The sequence below is a fragment of the Lepidochelys kempii genome, chromosome 27 (genome assembly GCF_965140285.1).
Source record: "Lepidochelys kempii isolate rLepKem1 chromosome 27, rLepKem1.hap1, whole genome shotgun sequence".
Lineage (NCBI taxonomy): Eukaryota > Metazoa > Chordata > Testudines > Cheloniidae > Lepidochelys > Lepidochelys kempii.
Window position 1 is genome coordinate 12,966,839 of NC_136406.1, and position 25,264 is coordinate 12,992,102.

The 25,264-nt window shown below is 49.4% G+C and overlaps 1 protein-coding gene across 2 annotated transcripts in view; it reads left to right on the forward strand.

Moving 5' to 3' along the window:
* SKAP1 (src kinase associated phosphoprotein 1) overlaps nucleotides 1-25,264 on the forward strand; it is a 227,144-nt gene that overhangs the window by 163,158 nt on the left and 38,722 nt on the right. For both annotated transcript variants that reach the window (XM_073325920.1, XM_073325921.1), the window contains exons 5-9: nucleotides 9,571-9,651; nucleotides 10,866-10,949; nucleotides 15,532-15,656; nucleotides 16,478-16,541; nucleotides 18,170-18,349. In XM_073325920.1, the coding sequence (XP_073182021.1) occupies nucleotides 9,571-9,651; nucleotides 10,866-10,949; nucleotides 15,532-15,656; nucleotides 16,478-16,541; nucleotides 18,170-18,349 (534 nt within the window). The remainder of the gene's footprint in view (nucleotides 1-9,570; nucleotides 9,652-10,865; nucleotides 10,950-15,531; nucleotides 15,657-16,477; nucleotides 16,542-18,169; nucleotides 18,350-25,264) is intronic.

The window sequence follows — 25,264 nt, forward strand, 5'->3', positions numbered from 1 at the left end:
ACAAGGCTAGATTGTGACAGTATCTTGTTACCGTTCCGCGCCCATGTGACTACTGCCGTATGAGCACGCTGCCACAGTAGATCCAGTGGGACCCGCTTATTGGGCGCGTGGTTTAGAATAAGTTCTAGAGATGGGCCCCAAGCTGTGAAGTTGGGACTTGGATCAAACTCCTACAAAAGCCTGGGGCTGTTTGGAGCCATCAAAACTACATGTTTCCAGGGTGAAACTCAAGAGGGCAGAGCATCTCCATGGAGGAACCCTAGCCGTTGAATTTGCTCCTGTTAGGGATCAGGATGAGCCCGAAACCAGCCGCCTACTGAATTCACTGTAAGAACCATCTATATCCTTGGTCCTGTTAGATCCACGAGTGGGTACTTAATGAAGCTAGAGAGCAGCCAAGCAACATTCCTCTGGACAGGAGGAGCCAGTATTGCTCAGCCGCTCTCTGTGTTGGTAACCATTAGCAAGCAAATTTAGGATGTGGAGGATTTGAGTTTTGGTCCCTTAGTAGCTGAATTGACTATTCCTCCTTTATGGACAGGGTACCAAGAGTCTGTGGTCTGTATCTGCTCTCCTCAGCTGAGCTGGTCCTGATCAGTGCCAGAGCAAAGGAGAGGAGAAATGGTTCCAAAGAGCCCCAAAGCAGGCGTGGGGTAGAGGGTCTGACAGGCAATCGTCAGGGATCAGCCTTTTGTTCTGGGTTTGTACAGCACCTGGCACCATGAGAGTCCTGGTGCTTGACTGGGGGCTGCTGTGTGCTACCACAGTACAAATGCTTTCTAATAGATATGGGGTGTGCAGGCGTTATCTGTGTGTATTGAGGGGCCTGATCCTGGGGCAGCTCTGCAGACCGGACGCTGGTAGACCTGAGCCCAGATCAATCTTAATTGGGAGCAACCCTCCAATAACCAACTCCGATGCGTGCATGATGATGAGATCCTAAAGTCCTGTGGAAGCCAATGGATGTTTTTAACTGAGGAAAGACCTTGGGCTTTGGTCAATAATTAATAACCTTATTATTATTACATGCTTTTCCTTGGAGAGAGGGTACTATACAGGGAACTGCACGTTCCCCTCTGTTCCTTTGAGATGGGGTGAGAGGAAAAAATTCAGTAAGGCCTCAGATTTCAGGCTCAGGTTTCAGCGTGGTAGTGGAACCTCAGTGAGGAGCAAATATTTGGCCAAGTGCACCCTGAAGCGAGCTGGTATCCGGTGTAACTTCACAGCTTGCCCATATGTTGTTACTTATACATCAGCCTTTTTGAGTAATGACGTACGGGGCCCAGGCGAGAGTTGGCTTTTGTCAAGCATATATTTCAGTGGCGTTTAAATAAACCCATCGAGCTGCATGTCTCGTGAACTTTTTTCTTCCATCCATCTGCACCGAGCTGCCCGCGAAACGAAATGGATGAGGCCTTCATGCCTTCTTCAGTCCCCGGAAAATGAGCCAGTCCAGTTAACAATAAATGGTGGTCAATTGGAACACACATGACTGGTCTAGTGAAGAAGAAAAGAAAGTTGAGCGTAATGAAGTCCCTGCGTCCGTGTCCCTGTGCGTGGACAGGAAAGGACGGGTGGTTTATAACTGTTTATTGGAGTTAATGGTAATAAATTCCTCACTTGTGAGGCATTAACTTTAATGTTTTCATTCTGTGATGATTTAGGTTTTCCCTTTTCACGTTGTAAATCATGCTGTCCCAGTAGCACGGCAGGTCGAGTGGCTGACATAATGTTATGTTTGGGGGAGAGAAGTAACAGGGGAGTGCGCTCTCTCTCTCTCTCTCTCTCTCTCTCTCTCTGTATACAAAAAGAAGACTTGTTAAAAAAAAATGTCTTCATAAACTCCTCGGACGGATGGACAGACGAACAAGCGCACCGGAGCAGAAATGTGCAAAGGAAATGTGCTCAGTTGCAAAGCCGGAGCAAAGGACTGGTTTCCATAGCAACTTCCAAAAGGTACTTGGTGCCGAAGGGTTGGGTTTTTTTGGTTTTTTTTCCCACCCTCCCTCTTTGCTGAGTGTGAGCCCTGAGCTAATGAGCTGTGCAAATAGATTGTGAGATTGTGTTTTTTATTTTGCAATTATAGACTTAGTGGCTTGGATGGAAACTTTGGGGCCAAAGGCGCTGCCTCCTTTCTGAATTCCATTTTTGCATTTTGCAAAGTTAGTTTAACTTCAGACTTGCTGGGAAATTTTCCAGGCAGAATAAAAGGCACTGAGAGTCTCCCTACATGCCCCAGGCCTGTACTAGTCCCATCTGAAGTCATGGAAGTCTGTCTGTTCTGTCGTGTTTCGTTGTCAGTCATAGATACCACACGGACACTTTAGGAAAACCTACACTAGCTAGCTAGCTCTCTAGACAGAGGTCTGTCTCTGTCTCTGTCTTTCCGATCTACCGATATTATGCCAATAACTATGTGGCATCTACAAGAATTTTAAAGTACAACATCATTCCAATAGGACAATCTTCCATTCTTTGATGGGTTTGTAACTTCCTAGGATGACTTCAGTGGGACTGGCGTTTAGTCCTTTATGTCGAAAGTTGTCAAAGGAACACAGAAATTGCCATAAGCCATCTAGCTTTGGATCCAGGCTTCAGTGTTGACTGGTGGCAAATGCTTTAAAAGAAGATGTATAAAACTCGCACCGTGGCCAGTTCTACTGTCACATCCCCCTGAGGGCCCTTTCTTTCTTGACCTGTCTCCGACTTTGAATGCAAACTTTAGCTGAATTGTTTGTATTCAGACAAAACAGCATTGCAAATTGGGATACCATGCAGTATGTTAGGCTTTTGTACCTTGAAAAGAACGGGACCCAGGTCTGAGCCCTAGGAAATTTCAGTTGATAACTTCCTCCATGTGATTTGCTGCTTTTGAATGTAAACTGCACCTTAGTTATCCGCCAACTTTCAATCCCGGTAGCTATCCTAAGGTAGATGCCTATCCTTTGAACTTGGCTTACTAGCCTCTTATGAAAAGTCTTATTGAAGCCCCAGTAAATCACCTCCACAGCCTTTGCTTCATCGACTTGCTTATTAACCTCCTCGAAAAAAAAAAAAGAAAAAAAAAAAAGCAATGCAATTAGTCTGGCACAAGATCTACTTCAGATGATGCACGCTGGCGATTGTTTAGTTTCCCATTTTCTGTGAAACGGTTGCTCATTTCATTCCCATTCTTCTATAAATGGTTCTAAGTTTTCAAGGCACTGCAAAATTAGACTAAGGTCCAGAGCTGGGAGACGGAGATAGAAATATGGCTACAGGAAAATGGGGAGCAAGGAGGAAGAGAGAGACTAAAGAGAAGAATAGGATGAGGAGCAGCAGAATGAGAGAAGAAAGAGAAAACGGGGGACATGAAGCAGATATTTTGATTTAAACAAAGGAATAGTGGAGGGCAAGGAAAAGGTGCAAGAGATGAGCTTGGGGGTGCAGAGAACACAGGCCAACATGATGCCATTTTCAACCATGAAGTTTGCAGGAGATTTTTGAGCGCCACTCATTAAACGACGTTCTTTTACTGGTGTAACTCTGTTGATTTGTGTTGACCTACACCAGGTCCAGTGTTGTCTGCTTAACTCTGGCTCTCCAGCTTCTTCATCTTGTGAATGGCTTTGTGAGAAAGACAGCCTTTCGTGGGCCCCCCCTTCCCCCATCATCCTGTTTGCTCCCCTCCCCTCCCCCCACACACCCCTGCTGCTTGACTTGCCAGGTGCTCCATTCTGCAGGCCACCAAGGAGGGCTTTATGGACCACCATCCTCCATGGTCCCGTGTCTTAGCAACACGAGGCCTCCTACAGAACCCTCTTGAGTTTGACAGAGATGGCGGTTCAGCAGCTTAAATAAGGGGAGACTCACCATCTTCTATGGGGGCCCATAAGATGCTGACTGAAAGAGAGAGGGGTTTGATCCTGCACAGTGTCTTACAGCAATGGTCCAAAATACTGCAGTGAGGTTCGCATAAGCTGCCATGCTCGTAGACCCATTTACCGCCAAATCCTGTCGTACGAGTGGGTGAAGTTGCTTCCGCAGTCGGTTCCTCGGCGTTAGCCTAATTCCACTCAACAGCAAAACTCCTATTGACTGCAATAGGAGTAGATAGGTCACTGCGGAGCGATTTGGAAAATCCCACCTCTAGGTTTATTGTAATAAGGTTGCTCTCAGTACAGTGTCTAACCGAAGTGAGGGAGCAGGAATGACAAACGCTCAGGAATTGACTGCAATAGCAACATCTCCACGTGTCCTGCCTTTGAACGTGCAGGTAACATGGTAGGGTGAGGGCTGCCGTGTCCTCCAGGCCTGTGTGGCTTTAGCTCCCATGACACCTGGGATGGGATTTCTAGGGGCGGGAGGGGTGCCTGGTGTGAGCACAGCTCCCCATCTCGGATGAAATTAAAATGCACATTTTTAACAGGGAATGTTAATCAATCATTTGGCCAGTTGCCAAAGGAGGGGCTAACTTCTCTATCGCTTAGGGCTTGTCTATTGCAGCTAATGGCAAGCCAGGCGGTGAGTCTACACCGCACCAGCTTGCCGGCCAGTAACTTGCCATGTGGCCACTGCTACAGTGCAACAAACATCCCAGAGTGCGGCTTAGCATACTAGTAGCTGGTTTCGGGACTCTCTTTGCGCGGTAGCTATGTCCCCCTGGCGAGTAACTGCCCGGCAACCTGGTGCGCTATAGAGTCACAGGCTGGCTTGCCACGCTTTAATTGGCTGCAATAGACAAGCCCTAAACGATAGAGAAGTTAGCCCCTCCTTTGGCAACTGGCCCAATGATTGATTAACATTCCCTGTTAAAAATGTGCATTTTAATTTCATCCGAGATGGGGAGCTTCGCTCACACCAGCGCACGGTCTCGCTCTTTACCCTCTAGACAAGGCCTTAGTCTTTAAATCGAGGCTCTGGTTGACCGGTCAAGTTGTTTGGCCTCGAGGCAGGAATTACTGGGTGAAATTCTCTGACCCGGAGCGTCGGACTAGATATATTGTATTGGTCCTTCCCGGCCTTCCTATCTGAGCTGCTTGGCGTAGCATGTGTCCCTGGCTAGTTTGTGACTAGCCCCTTAGGGTTTGTTTTTCTAGCTCATGAGAATGAACTGGGGGCTTTAAAAAGTTAAGCAAAAGGTGAAAAGAAAAGAAAAAAGCCCAGTGATTTTCTTTTCAGGATAATTTAGCCATCTGCTGCCAGCTTGTTCTGTAAAGACCCACCCTCAGCACTGGTGCCCTGTGCAAGCCAAGCCGTGTGGCCTCTTGTGTTCTGATCCCCGTGGCCTGGTGTTACCAGCTGACTGTCCCTGATTCTCTCTTCTCATTGAGTGAGAACACACCTGGTGAAACAGACCGTGACTCCTGTAGGCTCCAACGTCTCTGCTTTCTTGGATACACAACGCCTGCTGGGGAGGGCTCTCCCGGGGCAGCCCAAGTCCACAGCTGTCTCTGAGAGTCACGGAGCTCCCGAGAGATAGAATCCTGCTCAGCACTTGTGTGGCAGACTTGGCTGTGGGTGCTCGGGGCGAGTCTGGAGGGAGAAAATGCTCTGCCTCACAGCTTCTGTCTTCTCTGTGTCTCCCCCGATAGGGCAGTAGGTGCAGAACTGCCATGTCCTCTGCAGTAACACGCCTCCCGCAGATTTCATCTTTATGGCTCCGGGTGTGTTACGAGGGCTGTATCCGGGAGGTTCTGACAGTGATGTTTGTCTTGTGTGCTGCAGTCATAAGGGTGCTTAGCCTTTAATGTTTCCAAGGTCTCGTGTGTGTTTAATCTAAGCAGTCACATAGCATTTACAAAGGAGGGTAAGTTTCATGATTCATATTTTACTGATGGGGAAACTGAGTCACAGAAAGGCAGTGTGACTTGCCCAAAGAGAGGCATCATTATTTATTAGTTGTATTGTGGTCGTGTCTAGGAGCCCCAGGCATGAACCAGGTCCCCACTGTGCTAGGCGCTGTACACACACCAAGAACATGGTTCCTGTCCCAAAGAGCTTACAATCTAAGACAAGAGACAACAGGTGGATGCAGAGAGACGGGTGGAGCAGGACACAGTGCTGATACAGTGAACTCAGTGACGGAGCTGGGTTACTTATGGATGATCCTGGCTCCCAGCCCCATGCTCCGTCTCCTAGGCCATACTGCCTTGTTTTTCCCCCCTTCTTGGGGGTGTTTGAATGGACCCTTTATAGCTTCCCAGAATCCTCCTTGACTCAGGAGACCTTAGCAAAAGACAGTGCAGGTTCTGCTCGCCCGTGAAGGACAAGCGCATGGAGCAGGAGCGGACGGGAAAGATCTGTAGCTTGCAGATGGCCCCTGGAGCATGCATGCAACCCTTCTCTGCAGCCTTGTTTCTTGGGGTGGGGGGGACACTGAGGGAAGCTCCATGCTGATAATGTACTGAAAGTAAATGAAATTAAATAAGCAAACCAGCGCTCGCTGCTCCTGCCTTTCCCCCTGGGTAATTCAATTCCAACACTCGTACTGATGGGATCTCACAGGGGCTGCCTGCGTCACCCCGCTGGGGCCTGGAATCTTAACGTCTAAATAAAAGTTTCACTCGAGCATTTTTTATGCGCCTGCCAGCGGGATCAGTGAGCTGGCATCGGGCACACTAATGTAATATTCATACTTGCGGGTTCCCCCTGTGTACCAGGCAGTGTCAGCCCATTTTCATAATTATAAATGTCCCATAAAATGACATTTAGATTTGCATTAACAAAAGGGGCCTGGATTCCGATTAAAAAAAACAAAACAAAATGCTTACTGTACCTTTTTTTTTCTTTCCACCCCCCCTACAGTCGGAAGTTCAGCATCTCAAAGCACGTGGTGTGTCTGTGACAAAGGTTCTGCTCCCTGTGTGAGTGGGCTGCAGCAATGCCAGGCGGGTGGCCTCTGCACCAGGGTTCTCGGCGACCCCGGTCTCTCGGAAGGCCATGGATTCTGATCCGAACTGCTCAGCCGGCCCCTATGTCAATAATGGGGCCTTCTACAGCAAAACCCCATGTCCCGCTTTAGGAATGCAGGAATTGCTGTAGTGGGTCAGACCAGTCCAGGGCCCTGTGACTGGCAGTGCTTGAGACCATCTGCTTCAGAGGAAGGTGCCAAATTTCCACCGGACACCAAATAGTTACCGGTCCAGTTATGCCCTGAAGCTTGAGGCCTTATATCCCTTCCAAACAGATGTCCCGTCTTGGTTTTGAATCCTGCTGTGCTCTTGGCCTCAGCAGTATCTTGCTGCAGTGAGTTCCATGGATTAACGCAGGAAAAGCATTTGCTTGAATCTGGTTTTAATTTGCTGCCTTTCTGTTTCATGGGGAAAGGCCAGGCCTACTGAAGAGGGGTGAAATCACCCCTGGCCAGAGGGCCAACGTGGGGCCGATGCACCACTCAAGCCTTCAAACTAGAATTTAAGTGATGGGCCTCTCCCCAGAGGTGAGTTTCACCCTAGGCGCCAGATCCTCACCTGGTGTAAATTGATCTCAGTGGCGTGATGGATCTGCCCCTGTGGATGGCTCCGATTTCCAGGTAATAACAAGCACAGAGGGGGGTGCCCACGTAGGGGGGATGTTTGTACAAAACCAGACTTTGTGCCTTTGGTGCCGCTCTCGTGTCTGGCGTTCGCGCCGAGAGCCGTGGGCGGGGATTTATAGCAGCCCCAGAGTTTGCAAACTATAAAACACGAAAATGAAAAGAGTCGGCAAAGGAGGGAGCTGACACGAGGGATGGATTGAGCCGGGAGAGAGACACGCTAAGAAAACAGGAGCAACCCTTCTGGTCTGGGATTCTGGGAAGTTACTCATACTTAAAAGGCTGCCAAGCTCAGGCACTGGAGAGATGATTAGTGGCGTTCAGTGAGTCATTTCTTATTGTGTTTCAGCACAAATTATTAAGACACAAGGCGGCAGGGTGGGCCGCTCTCAGCGGCAGGCCCTGGGCTGTGGAATTCGAGGCTGGATTTTGGGGATGAGGTGCAATCCAGTCAGTTACACAATGCGCTGCAAGGCACAGCCTCCCCTCCCTAAGTCTTGCAACCCGCGAGGGGTTTGGCCTGGATGCCAGAGTCGCCGGATGAGGGTCTCCGGCCCGAGATATGCAGGAGGTCAATCTAGACAATCGCGATTGTCCCTTCTGGCCTCAAAGTCTGGGAATAACAAGCCTGATCCTGTCAGGTGGCAAAAGCCTCCTACAACTTGCTGACACCCCCGGAGCTCTCACTGGGGGCCGGGGGCTTAGCCCCCAGAATCAGCCTTAGCCTTTTGGGGTGGAGGAAAAGGATCCTGAGCTGCTGAAGCCTGCTGTGGGGGGGGGGGGGCACTGACCCCCACAGCTGTGAGCTGTGGCCCATGACTAGCTGCTCACAGACGATCCATTCTAGCCAAGACCTTCTGTGCATGGAAGAGGACTGTAAGGGGAGCTCATGACTGAGAGTCACCCCAATATTTCCAGATCTCCCAGGTAGGTGGAGCATGCAGCTACAGGATTCATGGACCCCAAGTGCCATCTCTGTCCGCACAGCGTGGGGCCGGACCCAGGGTGACCTCAGCGTGGCTAGTGGGCCTGATCCTCCTCTCGCCAGGGCCTAGCCCAGAGCCTGATGGAAGGACTCCTGCTGACTCCGGTGGGCTTTGGATCAGGCCCTAAATGAGTGACGTCCCCGTAGTCAAAGCGGACTTTTCACTGGTGCCCGACCCCTTGTGCAGACACTGACGCCAGGGCAAAGTAGCTGTGCAAAGTGGAGTGCAGAGAGGGCTCGTTGGTGCGAAAGCAAGAGGACCCAAAAGAGAGCACCCTGCTTAAGATAGCAATGGCGATGACGGGAAAGGTGCCATCTGGGATCCTGCCGGAGAGGCTCAGGACTTTAATTTGTGGGGGGGTGCTTTGAAATGACCGGGTCGGGCACGATAAAAGCGCATGAGATGGAAGGAGCTGAGCGGCAAACCTAACACCCGAGGGGGAGGGGGGTTGCGTGAATCGTAGGTGTGGCTATCGATACAGGTGTACAGGGCTAGCCGTGGGTGTTCTGCAGTATGTTGCTATGTCAGAATGAGCTGGTGTGTCTTCAGCGGCTCCTGGAGTCCTGCAATATTCTCCCTTCGCGCTTCCTTTGTTTTCTACCTGTCAAATTCCCCTTGCAGACTTGATGGTGTTCTGTGTGTTACCGTGTTGCTCCTGCTTTCTGCCCCCGTCCCTCTGCCTCCCTCATGCACGGTGACATTAAAAAGCCCAAGTGGTGGCAGATGGATGGACATCTCAATAACCTCAATAAAGTTTAGTCTAACAAGGTTCGTTATGAGCCTAGTTCTCAGAGCCGCCTCCTACGGATAAAAGCTGATGTCAGTGCTGGGATGCCTCATAGTTTGGAAAAGATCTGTTGACCCTTCTAGCGGGCTGGAGTATCCAATTTGGGTGTGACGCGTACGGAAGGGTTCAGAGAGGTCATGCATGTGTGTGCGTGCACATTGGTTGCATACATGTTTGGCCATGCACTGTGTGTCTATGGCCATGCCTGGTCGAGGCGGAGCGCAGTCCGCAGATGGGAAATCTTTTGTGTATTTCACAAGACTTTGCTCTGATCTCTGTAGGATCAGAGGACAGCATACAGAAACCTGCCCAAGGTCTGGGGATTGTTTTGAAGCAAGGCTACTTGGAGAAGAGGTCCAGAGGTAACAGTCAAATAAACCGGTTTAAGGTGACCTACAAAGCAGGGTGGGTGGGTTTATGCCCCTTTATTTATGCCTCTTGATGATGATATATAAATAAGTCTGAGAGTGGGTGGTGGTTGTGGTTGAGGGGGTGAAAAAGGTTTATTTGCTGCTTGTCTTTTACTTTGCAAATTCAAATCCAGTCTCTGTGGATGACTGGAGAACTGAATAGGTTCATGACAGCAGGGATACCAAGATGACACCTGGTAAACCGAAAGGGAAAGACTTTTTAGTCAGGTGATTTAAAATACCATGGGTGGGATTTTGAAAAGCATCCAAGTGATTTAGGGACTCGAGTCCAATTGAAAGTCAATGGACTTGTGCGCCTAAACCACTTGGGCATTTCTGAGAAGCCCAGCCGTTACTCCCTGTTAATACCTACTGTATTTAACTAAAGCACGTGGGAGGAAAGCTCTCTTCGTTAAAGATTCAACACCACTTAAGAGCCGGGAGAAGTCTCCACCATAGTGTGAGTCATACAAGGAGCTCTCCAACAAAAATAAGATTTGAACTCTTAATTATTCTCAAGGTGAAGAACAAGCAGGAAAAAAAATCTTTTCTGCAGGGTGGGGTGTGTGGAATCTCTCAGGTTTTGTTTATGCATCAGAAGTAACAAAGGGTGCAACTTTTGCAGGTCATCATTCTGCCCAAAGAGCAAAACCCAGAAATGGGATTAAACATTGAGGCCTTGTCCTCACAAGGAAAAAAGGTGAATTCTTCACTCAGGTTAGATCCCGCGGAGCGAAAACTTAGGGAAGATGAGGCATTTGTAGCTTTCACATACATCAGCAGGTTGAGGAACAGATGGTGCGGGAGGCTAAGGTTTGCTTTGCCTTGCCTTGCTAATCCCTGTGAAAGCTACAAATTGCCTGTCTTCACTAGGCTTTTACCTCATGTTAGTTACCATGTGTAGCAAAACTGGGTTAAGAACACACCTTTTTTCCTAGTGAAGAAATGCCCGCGGGGGTCAAAGGCGTGGGGCAGAGTCTTGGGCCATCAGCACCATATCTAGTGCTCAGTTCTGAGAGTTGATTCCAGCCCGACTGATGCTATGGGGAAACCTGTGGGATTATGCAGGGACGGAGGGTTTATACTGACTAGAAATACACAAAAGAGATCATGAGACCTTTTCCGCAGTGCCCTTAACTCCCGCTTTGTTTCCCATTTCCCCACAGAGCATGGTTTCTTTGGCTCAGAGTGGCAGAAGCGATGGTGCGTCCTCAGCAAAAGGACCTTTCTGTACTATGCAAATGAAAAAAGTAAGCGGCAAAGCACCTGCCTTGTGTTCTCCAAGGGGCGGGGAGCTCAAGTGGGCTGGGACGAGACGGGGCAAGCCCTTGTTTAACGCTAATGCCTCTTGGGGAGATAGTTCCAGAGCATTCTCTCTTGAAGTCCCTGGGACTTCAGGGGATAAATTTGGCCCCAGCGAATTGGATTCATTCCTTAGTTTACTCTGTTGAATCCTGTCATTTTCTGTTATTTGTGTTACAATATTGCCTAGAGGTTCTATTACGCTAGGTGCTGGCTGGCTTATGCCTTGCAGGAAGGTTGCTATCCCTTGTTTTTCATCCCCTCTTACGTTGCTATGAATGTTCTCATTAGCCATACAAATCATTAATCTTTGGAGGAAGGTTTAACCCTGCTAAGCTCTTAGCCTCAGTGATGTCTTGTGGCAGCGAGTTCCACAGGTTAATGATTACGCCTATGCACCAATTTCCTCCTCTTCGTTTTGCCCCAGAACAAGGTGTCGGCTGCCATTTTCAAAGGTGCCTAAGAGATTTGGATGCTCAGTTCTTCTTACGATTCATAGCTCAGTCCTGGTTTCCTTAAGAGTCCATTGCTTCCTGCTGTCCGTTGGTTTCGCACCTGAAGCTCCTGCTTCTCATTTCACATGGCTGGTAAATAATTATGATGTGCCAGAGGGTGACTGATGCCAGATGAGGCATCAGCGCCGGCACTTTTAGAAAGATCTTGGCTTTGTTTTATTTCAATATACTTATTGGTAAAGAACAAGAGAAGAGAAACACAGGACTGGAACTGTGTAAATAAAATGCTGAACCGAGTTTTCCATTAGGCATCACCTGGGCTTTAACTCCCCAAGTGACTGTATATAATCCATGTGTCAGTGTATATAAATATTTTGCAGTTATGCTCCATCAGGTACATATAAACACACAGCTAATACCTCCAGCTGAGTTCGGCACGGCTAGATATATGGGCTTCGTTATACACTTCCGCCCATCCAGAAACCCTGCATGCTAACAGCTTTAATGCATGCGCAAACGTGCATCATATTCTTCGTTTTATGACGACTATTCCCCTGTTAGGACAAAATGAAAATTTGCTGACTCTCACTGACAGCGATGGTTTTGCCCTTCTCTAGCACCCTTCTTCTGAGGATCTCAGAGCACAGTAACAAGATTAAGCTTTGCAACCCCCATCACCCAAGGGGGTCGATCTTTTTTTTTAAAGTGACATTATTAAAGGCACAAGACTAAACTATTCCAATGCATAGGAAAGATAAGAAGTAGGGTAAGAGGCTGCCCTGGCCTAAGCAAATCTTCAGCGACTTGAAACTCAGAAAAGAATCCTACAACAAATGGAAACGAGGTCAGATTCCAAAGGATGAATATAAAAAACCAACATGTAGGGACAAAACTAGATAGGCCAAGGCACAAAATGAGATTAAACTAGCTAGCGACATAAAGGAGAAACATTTTACAGTAAGCAACAAGAGGAAGACCAATCACAGGGTCGACCCTCTAGTCAGTGAGGGGGGAAAGACAATAACAGAAAATGCAGCAATGGCCGACGTGTTAAAGGCCGTTTTTGTTTCAGTTTTCACCAAAAAAGTTAGCAGTGATTGGCAACTAACATACCAATCAGTGCCGACTTCCTCTCTACCCAGGGGGTGCTTGACCCCTCCCCCCTCCACTCCTTCCTCCACGCCCCTGCTGCGCCTCTTCCCACCCCCACTCCCCCCCCGGGCCCCGCCCCTGCTCCACCCCTTTCCCCAAGCCCCTGCCCTGCCTCTTTCTGGCCCTGCCCCCACTCCACCCCTTCCCCCAGGGCCCCACCCCCACCTGCCTCATCCTGCCCCCCCTGAGTGCACCCCATCCATGCTCCTCCCTCTCCTTCCCAGCACCACCTGCACCCCGCGGAACAGCGCTGGGAAGGGTGGGGGAAGAATTGATCACTGGGGCCGCCGGCTGGTGGGAGGCTCTGGGGGGAGAGTGGGGGAACTTGGCTGCCGGTGGATGCTAAGCACCTGCTAATTTTTTTCCATGGGTGCTCCAGCCCTGGCGCCTATGAACATCCATGTCAGTGGGGAGGATCTGAGGCTAAAACAGGAAAATAAACACTTTAAGAATTACTTAAACAAGTGAGATGTCTTCAAGTCAGCAGGGCCTGATGAAATATATCCCAGACTACTTAAGGATCTGGCTGAAGAGATCTCTGAACCATTAGCTATTCTCTTTGAGGACTTATGGGGAGGATGGGAAAGATTCCAGAGGACAGGAAAGGGGCAAATATAGCACCTATCTATAAAAAGGGGAATAAGGACAACCCAGGGTATTGTAGACCAGTCAGCTTCACTTTGGTACCCGGAAAGATAATGGAGCATATAATCAAACAATCCATTTGTAAACACCTAGAAGAAAATACAGTGATAAGTAACAGCATGGATTTGTCAAGAACAAATCATGTCAAACGAACCTAATATCCTTCTTTTGACAGGGTAACAAGACTTGTGGATAGGTGGGGAAGCAGTAGATAGATTACATCTCAGTGGTAGTAAGGCTGTTGATTTTGCCTCATGTGACCTTCTCCTAAACAAACTAGAGAAATACAGCCTAGATGAATCTATTATATGGTGGGTGCACAGATGGTTGGAAAAGTGACCTCAGAGAGTAGTTCTCAATGGTTCACAATCAAACTGGAAGGGCGTCTCGAGTAGGGTCCCGCGGGGATCTGTCCTGGTTTGGTTCTATTCAGTATCTTCAGAAATAATTTGGATAATGCCAAAGACAGTACATTTGTCAAGTTTGCGGATGATACCAAACTGGGCGGGGTTGCAAGCACTTTGGAGGATGGGATTAGAGTTCAAAATAATCTTGACAAACCGGAAAAATGATCTGAAATAAATAGGATGAAATTCAGTAAGGACAAATGCAAAGTACTCCACTTAGGAAGGAACAATCAGTTGCACAAATACAAATACAATGCAATACAAATACAGAATGGGAAATGACTGCCGAGGATGGAGTACTGTAGAAAAGGATCTGGGGGTTAGAGTGGATCACAGACTAAATATGGGTCAACAATGTAAGACTGTTGCACACAAAAAAAAAAAAAAAAAAAAAAAGGGTAACGTGCTTCTGGGATATATTAGCAAGGGTGTTGTAAACAAGCCACGGGAAGTAATACTCCCACCGGCTCAGCACTGGTAAGGCTTCCCCTGGAGTATTGTGTCCCGTTCTGGGCACCATGTTTTGGGAAGGATGTGAGCAAACTGGAGAAAGTCCAGAGGAGAGCAATAAAAATGATTAAAGGTCTAGAAAACATGACCTACGAGGAAAGATTGAAAAAAAGCGGGTTTGTTTAGTCTGGAGAAGAGAAGACTGAAGGTGGACAAAATGGTCTTCTAATACCTAAAAGGTTGTTAAAAGAGCAGGGTGATCAATTGTTCTCCTTAACCACCGAGGACAGGACAAGAAGCAATGAGCTTGAATTGCAGCAAGGAAGATTTAGGTTGGACATTAGGTGAAAATTCCTTACAGTCAGGGTAGTTAAGCCCTGGAATAAATTACCTAGGGAGATTGTAGAATCTCCATCACTGAAGGTTTTTAAGGACAGGTTAGACAAACACCTGTGAGGAATGGTCTAGAGATAATACATCGTCCTGCCTCAGTGCAGTGGACTGAACTAGATGACCCCTCGAGGTCCCTTCCAGTCCTGCATTGCTCTGATACTATGTATCACCACCCTCATTTTACAGATGGAGAAACTGAGGCACAGGCAGGTGGCATGACTTGTCCAAGATCACCCTGCAAATCAGCAGCGGAGCCAGGAATAAAACTCCCAGTCTTCTCCTGTATCCACCAGATGTGCTCTCTCCCTTGACGCAAAAAGGAACCAGCTCATTGCCAGTTCCAATAAGGACATGATGGGCTGGATCTGCAGCTGGTGTATATTTGGCATAGTTCTGTTGACATCAATGGAACTACGTCAGTTCGCCCCAGCTGAGGATCTGATCCAATATGTGAACATGTCTGCATGTCTACAAGCTTCCAGAGGCAAATTGTCAAAGGCCTCGCTAAATCATAGAATCATAGAATATCAGGGTTGGAAGAGACCTCAGGAGGTCATCTAGTCCAACCCCCTGCTCAAAGCAGGACCAATCCCCAACTAAATCATCCCAGCCAGGGATGCACCAAACCATTAATCCTCTACTAGCAGCAGAATAATCGTTTGTATCATATTTCCCCAAGTACACACAGGTCTCTGCTTCATTACAGGCAGCTCATCTTGTGTGTCTGTGTGACCCTAACAACCTTTCCTTTGCTGTTACAGTCCCGCAAGGGTTGTTAGAAGGGCCTCTGCTTTGCTGGTCCTTCACCTAAGAGGGAAAATGCTACAACCCTTCCTTCTCCTGGGGATACAGATGCTCACACCAGGGGGCTTAGGAGTTTTTTGTCCATTTCCCAGTGAACTTGCTGAGACCCCTTGGGCAGGTCATGGCTTTGTGCCTCAGTTTCCCCCATCTGTGAAGCATTGTGAGCTCCTTCAAGGAAAGGTGCTGCAGCCATACAAAGCCAATATTATTATGTTTCATTGCAGGCAAGCAACCGAAAGGGACTTTTCCCATTGAGTACTACAGTGCCCAGCTGGCTTTCCACCTGCGCAAAGACTCCCGAAGAGAATCCTGTTTCAAACTCATGAGCCCTGGCAAACGCAGCTATGAGGTAGGATCAATAGAAGAAATGGTCCTATTTCTGTGCTCTCTGAGCCCCAACCGCTTGAGCATGAGAACGCTGCGTGTATCATACCACGGCATGCACCTGGCATGTTGCTATTTACTGTACGGTCTACATGGCCTGCTGTGTCTGAATCTCTGAGTGGGGTGAGACCTTTTCCCATGTCGTCATCCCCCAAACCCAAATCTGTGACCAGAGAAACAAGGCCAGAAGGTTTTGGTGCCCCTCATTCTTGAAAGCTCATCTGGATGCAAACCTTTCCAAGTGTCTCATTGTGACCTGCTGCACGGTGTTGAATCGGACCTACTTTACCAGATTGACAATCGGCAGCAACACTGACTTCCATTGCCAATTGGCTAGTCTGATTCTCCACAGCCCTGCATCTTGTACAGGCCTTTAGACCAGTACAAAGCAGGTGTAAAACACAGCCAGAACCAAAGCACTTTGCCCTCATCTGGCCCAGCAGTAAATGAGAATGCAAGCTCCAAGCAACAGAGAAATTGGGTCTGGAGTTGTGGTTCAGACTCAATAATAACCCCACTTGACACGTTTTTATCTGATAAGTCCAAATCATTTAACTCATGAATTAGGCCTAACAACCTTCTCTGCCGTAGGTCAGCAGCATTATCCCCATTTTACAGATGGGGAAATGGAGGCATAGAGAGGTGACCCAAGGTCACCCAGTGGGTGAGGGGCAGAGCCAGGAAAAGAACCCAGGAGTCCTGGATCCCAGGCCCCTGCTCTAGGAGCTTGTCTACACGACCTCTGCTTAAGACATTAATGACATAACAAATGAATTCCCTCCCTAGTTTACAGCTTCCAGTCCTGCGGAGGCTAAAGACTGGGTGGATCAGATCCAGTTTCTCTTAAAGGGTAAGTAGCTATGGGGGAGTTCTATAGCCAATGTGCTTGACTTTACAGTTCATTCAGTCCATTATCTGTAGACAGCTTTGCATGTCTTTAGCTGCCTCCATCCCTGGATCTCAAAGAATTCCCCAAATATTGACGAATTAGACCTCGCAGCCCCCAAGATGGGTATCTATATTATTGTTATCCTCATTATACAGATGGGAAAATCAAGAGAGGTCTAAGGTCAGAGGGCAAGTCGATGTCAGAGCTGGGAAAAGAACCCAGGAATCCTGATTCCCAGTCCCCAGCTCTAAAACCAGACAATATTCCCCCTCAGAGCGCTTGGTCCAGTGCCTTTACCACTAGCAAGTCCTTCCATTCTGCTTCTCCTCCTGGCACTGATGCCCTTAAACTCTTCTCTGCAATAAACGAAGGCGCCCAAATGAATAGAAAAGCAGGATGTGGCTGACGCAGCCCATTGGCGCGGGGCAAAGAACGTGGGGGGTTAAATCCTAATTCATGGGTTGCTGAATGGCTGTTCTAATGGCACCCTCTGCTGGCCAGTCCAGGGGGTTGGCACTGACCGTGGGGTGTGGGAGCTATAATCAAATATGGTAGAGAGAGAGAGAGATGCAGTCATCCCTGGGTAGAGCGGGTTATTGACCATATCCAGTTGTCCCACAATCAGCTAGCCCAGCCGAACGTACGAGGAGGGAGACTGATGTAGGTGGGAAAGGGCCCAGTCATCCAGCATTGCTTACTGGACTGTGAGCTTTTGTTGCGGGAGAGAAAGACGCTGTTGTTATTTGAAGGACAAGGGCTGCCAGCTTCACTCTGTACCTCTGCTAACAAGAGAACCAACCACTGTGATGTTTTTATTTTATTTTATTTTATTTTATTTTATTTATTTATTTATTTGCAAGAAGCTTGAGTAGAATTTGAAAAACAGGAGTGGGCCTGTTCTGGGTTCATGCATGTGACTTGCCACTAAGGGCCAGATTCTGAGCTCTGTGTTTCTGGTGGAAATCTGGAGTCACTTCTCTGACTTCATGGAAGTTACTTCAGATTTACACCAGCATAGCTGAGACCAGAAGCTAGCCTGAGATGTGCAAACCTCCTACAGAGGGAAGGCAGCTTTAGTGCACCCTATGCTATAACACTGTTCAGTCTGTCTGTTAATACCTTGGCCCTGCTGGCAAATCAGTTCTGTTACATGCTCGGCGACAATCCACTGACCACGTTTCCTTTCCTCAGTGCTCCGCTGAGGTCAGTCTGCCCTGCAGAGTGTTCTCGGGGTGGGGGGGGGGGGTAAGGCTCATTCAGAAACCTTCCATCCTATTTTCCTGCTTGAAAAGAAGCATAGCTTTGCACCCTGGAGACTTCCTCCCCTTCCCCAGGGTTTGTCATCCCCTTCCCGATCCTCATTCCATGGGCTCCTAACCCACGTGTTAGGCCAGACACCCATAGTCCATAAAAGGGGTGCCCCCCCCAAGTTCTGTGTTGTTGCAGAACAGGATGAATGATGAGCGCTGCGGGATGGTAGCCTGACTTCTCTGGTAGATTTCAGCCCATGACGGAAGCACCAGCATTTAACGCAGTGATTTTTGTTTTCCTTTGATTCCTTCCTTCTTTTTCATCGTCCCCCCTGCCAGACATGAGCTCCCTCACCATCCCATACGATGAGGAGGAGGAGGAGCAGGAGGAAGAAGCTTATGATGACATCGACGGCTTTGGCTCTCCAAATGCAGAATCCCGCAATACCCTCAACTCGGAGGAGGACGTGGCAGCGGCCAGTGGGGAGGAGGAAGAGGACATCTATGAGGTTCTACCAGGTGAGCAGCCAAGCGGTCAGGTGAAGAAACGCTCTGACCACTCGCAATGGGCTGTAGACGCAGCAGAGGGGTATTTACATCCCCTCAAGAAACCACTTTCTTTGGAATAAAAAGGCTTGGTTCATGGAACGTTTGTTTCTACTGAATATATAACGTGTTCTGACCTACGTGGCTTTTCCCAGCTGTGTTCAGCTTGGTCCACCACGGACCATGAGAGTTAACCTGCTTCTCTCCCAGTGCAGTGGCTTCTCTATGACTTGGAGTCTCTTAAATCAAGGTCAGGTGTGTGTCTGAAACATGTGCTCTAATTTAACCCACTCATTGGTGGGCTCAAAGCAGGAGTCTCTGGCCTGCATTCTGTAGAATGATCACAATGGTCCCTCCTGGCGGGCTTCGGATTTGTAATTGTGATGCAGCTTCTGGTCTGGCAAGGGACAATATACAGTGAAACTTGCCAAAGGTGCAACACGCATGGGCATGAACCAAGCTGTAGTGGCCGGTTGAGGGACTCGGGAGCAGCCCTCCTAGCGCAAAGTCATACAGTTCAGAAGGGCTTTTGCCAGGAACAGATCAGGAATGGAGTCTTAGAACTTAGTAAGTAATCTAGCTAGATATGCATTAGATTCTGTTTTGTTTAAATGGCTGATAAAATAAGCTGTGCTGAATAGAATGGATAGTCCTGTCTTTGTGTCTTTTTGTAACTTAAGGTTTTGCCTAGAGGGATTCTCTATGTTTTGAATCTGATTACCCTGTAAGATATTTACCATCCTGATTTTACAGAGGTGATTCTTTTACTTTTTCTTCAATTAAAATTCTTCTTTTCAGGACCTGATTGCTTTTTCATTGTTCTTAAGATCCAACGGTTTGGGTCTGTGTTCACCTATGCAAATTGGTGAGGATTTTTATCAAGCCTTCCCCAGGAAAGGGAGCGTAGGGTTTGGGAGGATTTTTGGGGGAAAGACGTTTCCAAGCGGCCTCTTTCCCTGATATATATTTGTTAGACGCTTGGTGGTGGCAGCAATAAAGTCCAAGGGCAAAAGGTAAAATAGTTTGTACTTGGGGGAAGTTTTAACCTAAAAGCGGTAAAAATAAGCTTAGGGAGTTTTTCATGCAGGTCCCCACATCTGTACCCTAGAGTTCGGAGTGGGGAAGGAACCTTGACATGAAAGCACCATGGGACCTGCCCCGGAGCCTGCTGTCAAGTGTGGCGAGACCAGAGAGGTGGCGGTGCGGACCGCTATTCCTTGGTGGTGCGGACCGCTATTCCTTGGTGGTGATTCGACTGTGTTAGCATGTCTGTTTGTCAGAGGAGTCAGGAGGGCTTGTGCATCCTCACTTCTGCTATTAGCAAGGTAACGAGAGAACAGCTCACGCCAGTGCATCTACACAAGCTGCCATTCATACCCCTGGCTGTGGTGGAGACGTACCCTGCATTCTTCACGTAGCTCCATTGACGACTGTCCCTACTCAGGGAACCAGACGGACGTTTACAAGGATCCCAGGGTGAGAGGCTGCTTTACCACCGCTGCTGATTTATGCCCTACCCTGCTTTGCTCCAGCTTCCTCTCCTCTTGTTCCGATTTCAAGGCGGCCTAGAGAAAGTTGGAAAATATTCTGGTCGGAAACAGTTCTTCCATTGTCTTTTTTATTTCCCTGCCCCCACTCTGCTCCGTCTTCCCCTTGGCTAGGGGCATTTGCATGAAAATTAGGTCCTTGTTTCCTTTTATTTTTGGAGCTTTGTATCTTTAGCAAGTTAAAAGCTAAATTAAATACGTCAGGAAGGTTCCGCTAGGCAGCAATTAAGAGCCCAAGCTCTCAGGCATAAGGGACTGGGCTCAGCAGTTGGGCAGCAAGGTAGAGGTGGCTGCAGGTTGCAGGGCACTGGATAGATTCTGTTCCTCGCTGAGCCACTGACTTGCTGCGTAACCTTGGTTGAGCTGCTTCACTTCCCTCTGCCTCTGTTTTTTCCCGCCAACCTATTGTTTGTTTAGCCTGGAAGCTCTCTGGGGCAGAGGCTGTCTCATGCTAGGTGTATGTGCAGCGAGCGCCAAGCACGACGGAGCCCTGATCACAGTTGGAGCCTCTAGGCTCTAGGTGGTGTAACCAGAGGCGACGCATGGGGGGCAGCATGCAGGGTCACATGCCCCTGCCGATTTGGGTCCAGGGTGTTGGTTTTGGCTGGACTTGGGTGCACAGGGGCCGAAATCCATCCTTACACGGAGGCCTTTGCCCCACTTAAGCAACTGCAAAGCATTGTGGGATTGCGCGGCTCATGGCACAGGCGGAGAAATCCTTGAGAACCACGGCACTAGGAAATGCCCTCGAGAATCCAGTGACCTTCACCGTGTGCATCGAGAAGCTGCTGCCGCAGCATCTAAATCTGCCTGACCAGCCTTTGGCGGACCCTGCCTGATGGCCTAGCTGATTCTCTTTCCTTGGGACTTCGATCGCTCTCTCGTCTGGGCAGGGTGATAACTCCGCATAGGGGCAGGGGAAGATGCTAACCCCTCCTGTGTTGCTTACAGGATCTCGGATGGATGTGGGGAGGGATACACTGAGGTTTGTCTGGTGAGAGCTAAGGCTTTTGCCACCCCCACCCCACCCTGTAGATGAGCATTTTCCCCGGCAGCTCCAAACAGTATTCGTCATAGGCACCAACTCCGTGGGTGCTCTGGGGCTCAAGCACCCATAGGAGAAAAATACTGGGTGCTCAGCAGCCACAGCTGTTTGTCAGGACTGCCGATCAGCTGTTTGGCAGCTGAGGGAGGCGCCTGCAGGAGGGCGGAGAGCAGCGGGCAGGCGGGGACCTTAGGGGAGGGGTTGGAGCAGAGGCGGGAAGAGGCAGAGAGGGGGCAGGAAAAGGCGGAGCAAGGGCGGGGCCTTGGGGCAGGGAGGGGGGAGCATCCCCAGGGGAAAATAAAAGTGAGCACCTAGGGCATTCGTGATTGCAGGATGGGAGGGCAATACTGGTCTGTTTACAGGACCCACAACCAGCTCCAGAGCAATGAACGGTGACTGCACAAAGGCAGGTTTCCGACTACGGGTGGGGGGACAAACAGCAGGAGCAGACTAACCTTGGAGCTGCAAGGATCAGATTGTTGTCCGAATGCCCCGAAGTAATAAAAAGAACCGGGGAGGGGAAATATGAGAGCTATGATTGTCTGGAAATAGGTTGCTTTTCAAAACTTTCCCTGAGTTGGTAGCTGCTCTCCCAAGGAGCACTGTATCCACCGACTTCAAAATTATGGGCCCCCCATTCTCCGCTGCCTTGCAGCCCAGTGGTGTCATTTACCAGGAGCATAAAGGTGACGGTGTGTATGTGTGGGGGCGGCGGGCGTTTAAAATGCCACCATACTGATCTAGGTAGCACTTTGCACGAGTGAGGGAAACCTGTGGACCAAATCCTCCATCGTCCTGCACCCACCGTAGTCAGCCATACCAGTGCAAAGTGGATGAAAGATGCTACTAAATTGGAATAGTAAAGGTTTGCATGCACATTTGTGCTGGTGCAAATAACCTCCCAGCCTGCAAGGAAGGAGAGAATCCGACCCCGGGTTTCCTTGCATGTGCTGGTAGTAATGCCTAAAATCATTAAACCTCTTTTCAGCCTTTCTGTTGCTCCCCGGAACAAAGGTTGGGCCGGTTGGCTTCCCTGGGCTAGGGCTAGGGCTGGGACAGGGAGGTTTCCCTGGGCTGCTTGCTTTGCCATTTTTGCCTTCCTGAGCTTGGCCGATGAAACCAGGAGAAGCCAGTTTCACGTCTGGTTTTCCTCCATCTCATTTTCTGGTAGCACGTTTGTGCTACCAGAAAATGAGATGGAGGAAAACCAGAGGTGCTGTGATGTTCAGGCTGCAGCGTGCCACGGCGGAATATTTGAAATCCAAATAAAACCCTCTCTTTACCTGGGCAGGTTTTAGAACACGCTTCAGGCGAGTCATTTCTGTCCATCTTCACTTGGTCTGTAACAGCTTGCCAAAAAAATCCACCTTTGGGGCCGAGGTCAACCCAGTATCTCCAAAAACTCTTTGCCCCTCCAGCCAGTTCCCCGCCTTGCTGCTCCTGGTGCTGCAACAAACTATTGGTTGGAACCCCTTGACCTGGCCATGCCTTTCCGAGGTTCTGCATGCCCTGGTCCTCTTGCAGCCCAGGTCCTTTACAAGCAACGAGGTCAGGTCCAGCTCAACGAATATCCTGTTTTCTCCTCCTGCTTCCCCGTGCGTGGATGGGAAGTAAGAAGTGGTGCAGAGGCACTGGTTCAGCTAACTGGATCCCACACGGAAACTGTCATGATGGGAAATTATCTAGTGGCTCCTGCTCCCAGCAACTTGGGCTGGGCTTCGTGGGTAGATGCTCGAGATTCCCAGAATGCACCAGCTGGGAGGAAAGGCGAAAATGGGTGCCACAAGAAAACAGCGTTGCTGTGCGGTGACAGGACAAGTGAGACAGCATGTCCCCTCCCTTTGATGCAGACCCCCGTGGCCTTTGCTAGCCCAACGTGCTGGGCTGCCTCTCCTCACCTCACCTGTGCTCCCCAGTCATGAGCGGTCCCCTCTGCAAACTACAGCAGAACCTGCTGATGGCCAACTCGGTTGAAAATCGATGTCCGTTGGTGTGTGCACAGGAAGAATGGAGTCGTTCTTGCTAGAGTATCCTGGGGGGAGGGTAGGAGAAGGTAAAAGAGGGATTGCTAGGTCCCAGGCCTTCTGATGGGAGCAGCTGCAGGAAGCATAGATGTGGGTTGTCCACCTTAGCAGCCGTTTTCCCTTGCAACTTCCAGGGGTGGGTGACAAGCTCCTGGTGGAGCTCTTACCAGACAGGCCCTGTCTTGTCCTATGTAAACTGGGATCATAAGAGAAGTCTCGTGGATTAAAGCCACTTCACTATGGTGCATGTCCTGTCTGCACATGGGCCTGGAGGGTGTCAGAGGCAGCGGATCCACCACCGTTCCCCCGGAGAGGGTTCGGGCGATCCAGGTCCCTAAAGCCACTGTACACCTTTCCCTCCCAATGGCGCCACGATTGCTCAGCGTTCTTTGGATGAGAGGTGATCTTTGCCTCCCACGCTGGATGATGCAGGAGGCAGGTTTCAGGGGACCGTAAAGAGAGGAACCTTTAGAGAGGCAAGGATGGTCCAGTGGTTTGGACAGTAGCTGAAGACCTGGGTTCAAGACTTCCTGTGTGACCGTGGGCAAGCTACTTCGCCTCTCCGTGCCGCAGAACCCCATCTGTACAGTGGAGAGAACAGCTCTGCCCTGCCCCACAGCGGGTGTTGTGAGGATAAATACATCAAAGATTGTGAGGTGCTCAGATCCTGCCATACCGGGAGCCAGGTAAATACCCAAGAGAACTAACTGAGGAAGCGTCTGCGTTCTCGAGCTCTGTCCTCCCTGGGAATCTCCATGTTGTGTGTGTTTTATTATGCAAATGACAATCTCTGCTGAGGTCGAGCTATTTTTTCTCTTGTCCCAAGTTTAAAAAAAAGAAAAGGGGGGGGGAGATAATTTCCTCAGCAAGTCATCGTCGTTAATGAAGTTTTACAAAAACAGATACAACCAAGGAAAAATAAAATTTCACAGGTGATAAATTTTTCCAATTTCCCTGGCAGAATTCGATAGGATTGTTAAATTAAGAGTGAAGGTGTCTGTTAGGAAGCAACGAGCAGTGATGGGTAATTTTATAGAGTGGAAAATTGAATCAAATTGCTACATTAAAACACAACTCCTCTGAGAATCTGCCCCTCATGCAGGCTGCTCCGGCATAGCACCGGGGGCTCGGTAGCTGTGCCCGGGGAGGGGGCGGGAAAAACCGATTCCCCGGTCTCTTGGAACCCGGGGGTGGGGAAACCGGTTTCCCCTGCAGGGGTTCAGAGGGGATCGGGTTTGCAATCCAGCTGTGGTGGAACGTGCCACATCAGTGCCTCATTAAAGGCTGCGTATTCAGCCTTTTTGGGCACTGGTAGATTTCATGTCGGCGGGGGGAGGCAAGATGGAGGGAAGCGGGATCAGAAAAGACCCATCAGGGTTTTGCCGGAGGCTGTATCTTTATTTTTCAGCGTTCCCTTATTCCTCATCTCTGTAATATCTGAGACCAATCCCTGCCCTAGAAGGCAGAACTTGTCCTGCCTTTTCTTTTAAGGGCCTGTCTACACTATAACCAACTCAGGGCACCTGGTCACAACAGGGTGAAGGGGTTACAGTGTAAACAGCCTAATAGTATCCATAGAACCATGCGTGGTACCGAATTTTAACACTCTTCCGGGGACAGGACAGTACGGCAAAACGGTGCTCGAGCCAGAGCCTATGATGTGGTCATTGTACGTCTACACTGCAAAGAAAAACCCTCAGAGCCCCGGTCAATTGACTGGGACTTGCAGGGCCCAGGCAGTGGAGCTAAAAAGGGCAGTGTAGCCGTTTGAAGACACTGGTCTCCCACCTGGCTGCTCTTCTGGGAATCTCCAGGCTTTGACGGCGGCCAACCTTGCTTATGAGCAGGGGGCTGGGTCAGTTCCTTAATCGCTGTCCCCCACCCTAGCCTCCAGCACTTGGGGTGTTTGCCTGAGCCACAGGCAGAGGAGGGTGACCTGCCAGCGTGCACCAGCAGGGAGCAGTTTCAGTGGGTCCAGTAGATGGTGCCATCCCTTGGGATATTTGCTCCTGCACACTAGACAGGAAAGGGTCCCACAGCACCCCAGCAAGCTGCTCCCCAGGAAAATCCAACCAAAGCTTGCGAGTTCTCCCCCTTCCTTCCTAAAAGCCTCCATCCATCACAGCCCTTCTGGGGTGCTGTGCAGCTGGGAGACAGGCTGGCATTTAATTATGAGATTAATGTTTCAGCTCACGGCTTCCAATCCACTCGCTCAGCCTGCCACTTGCGGGCTGGCATCAGGCGCGGAGCATGCCACACACGGCACGGGAAG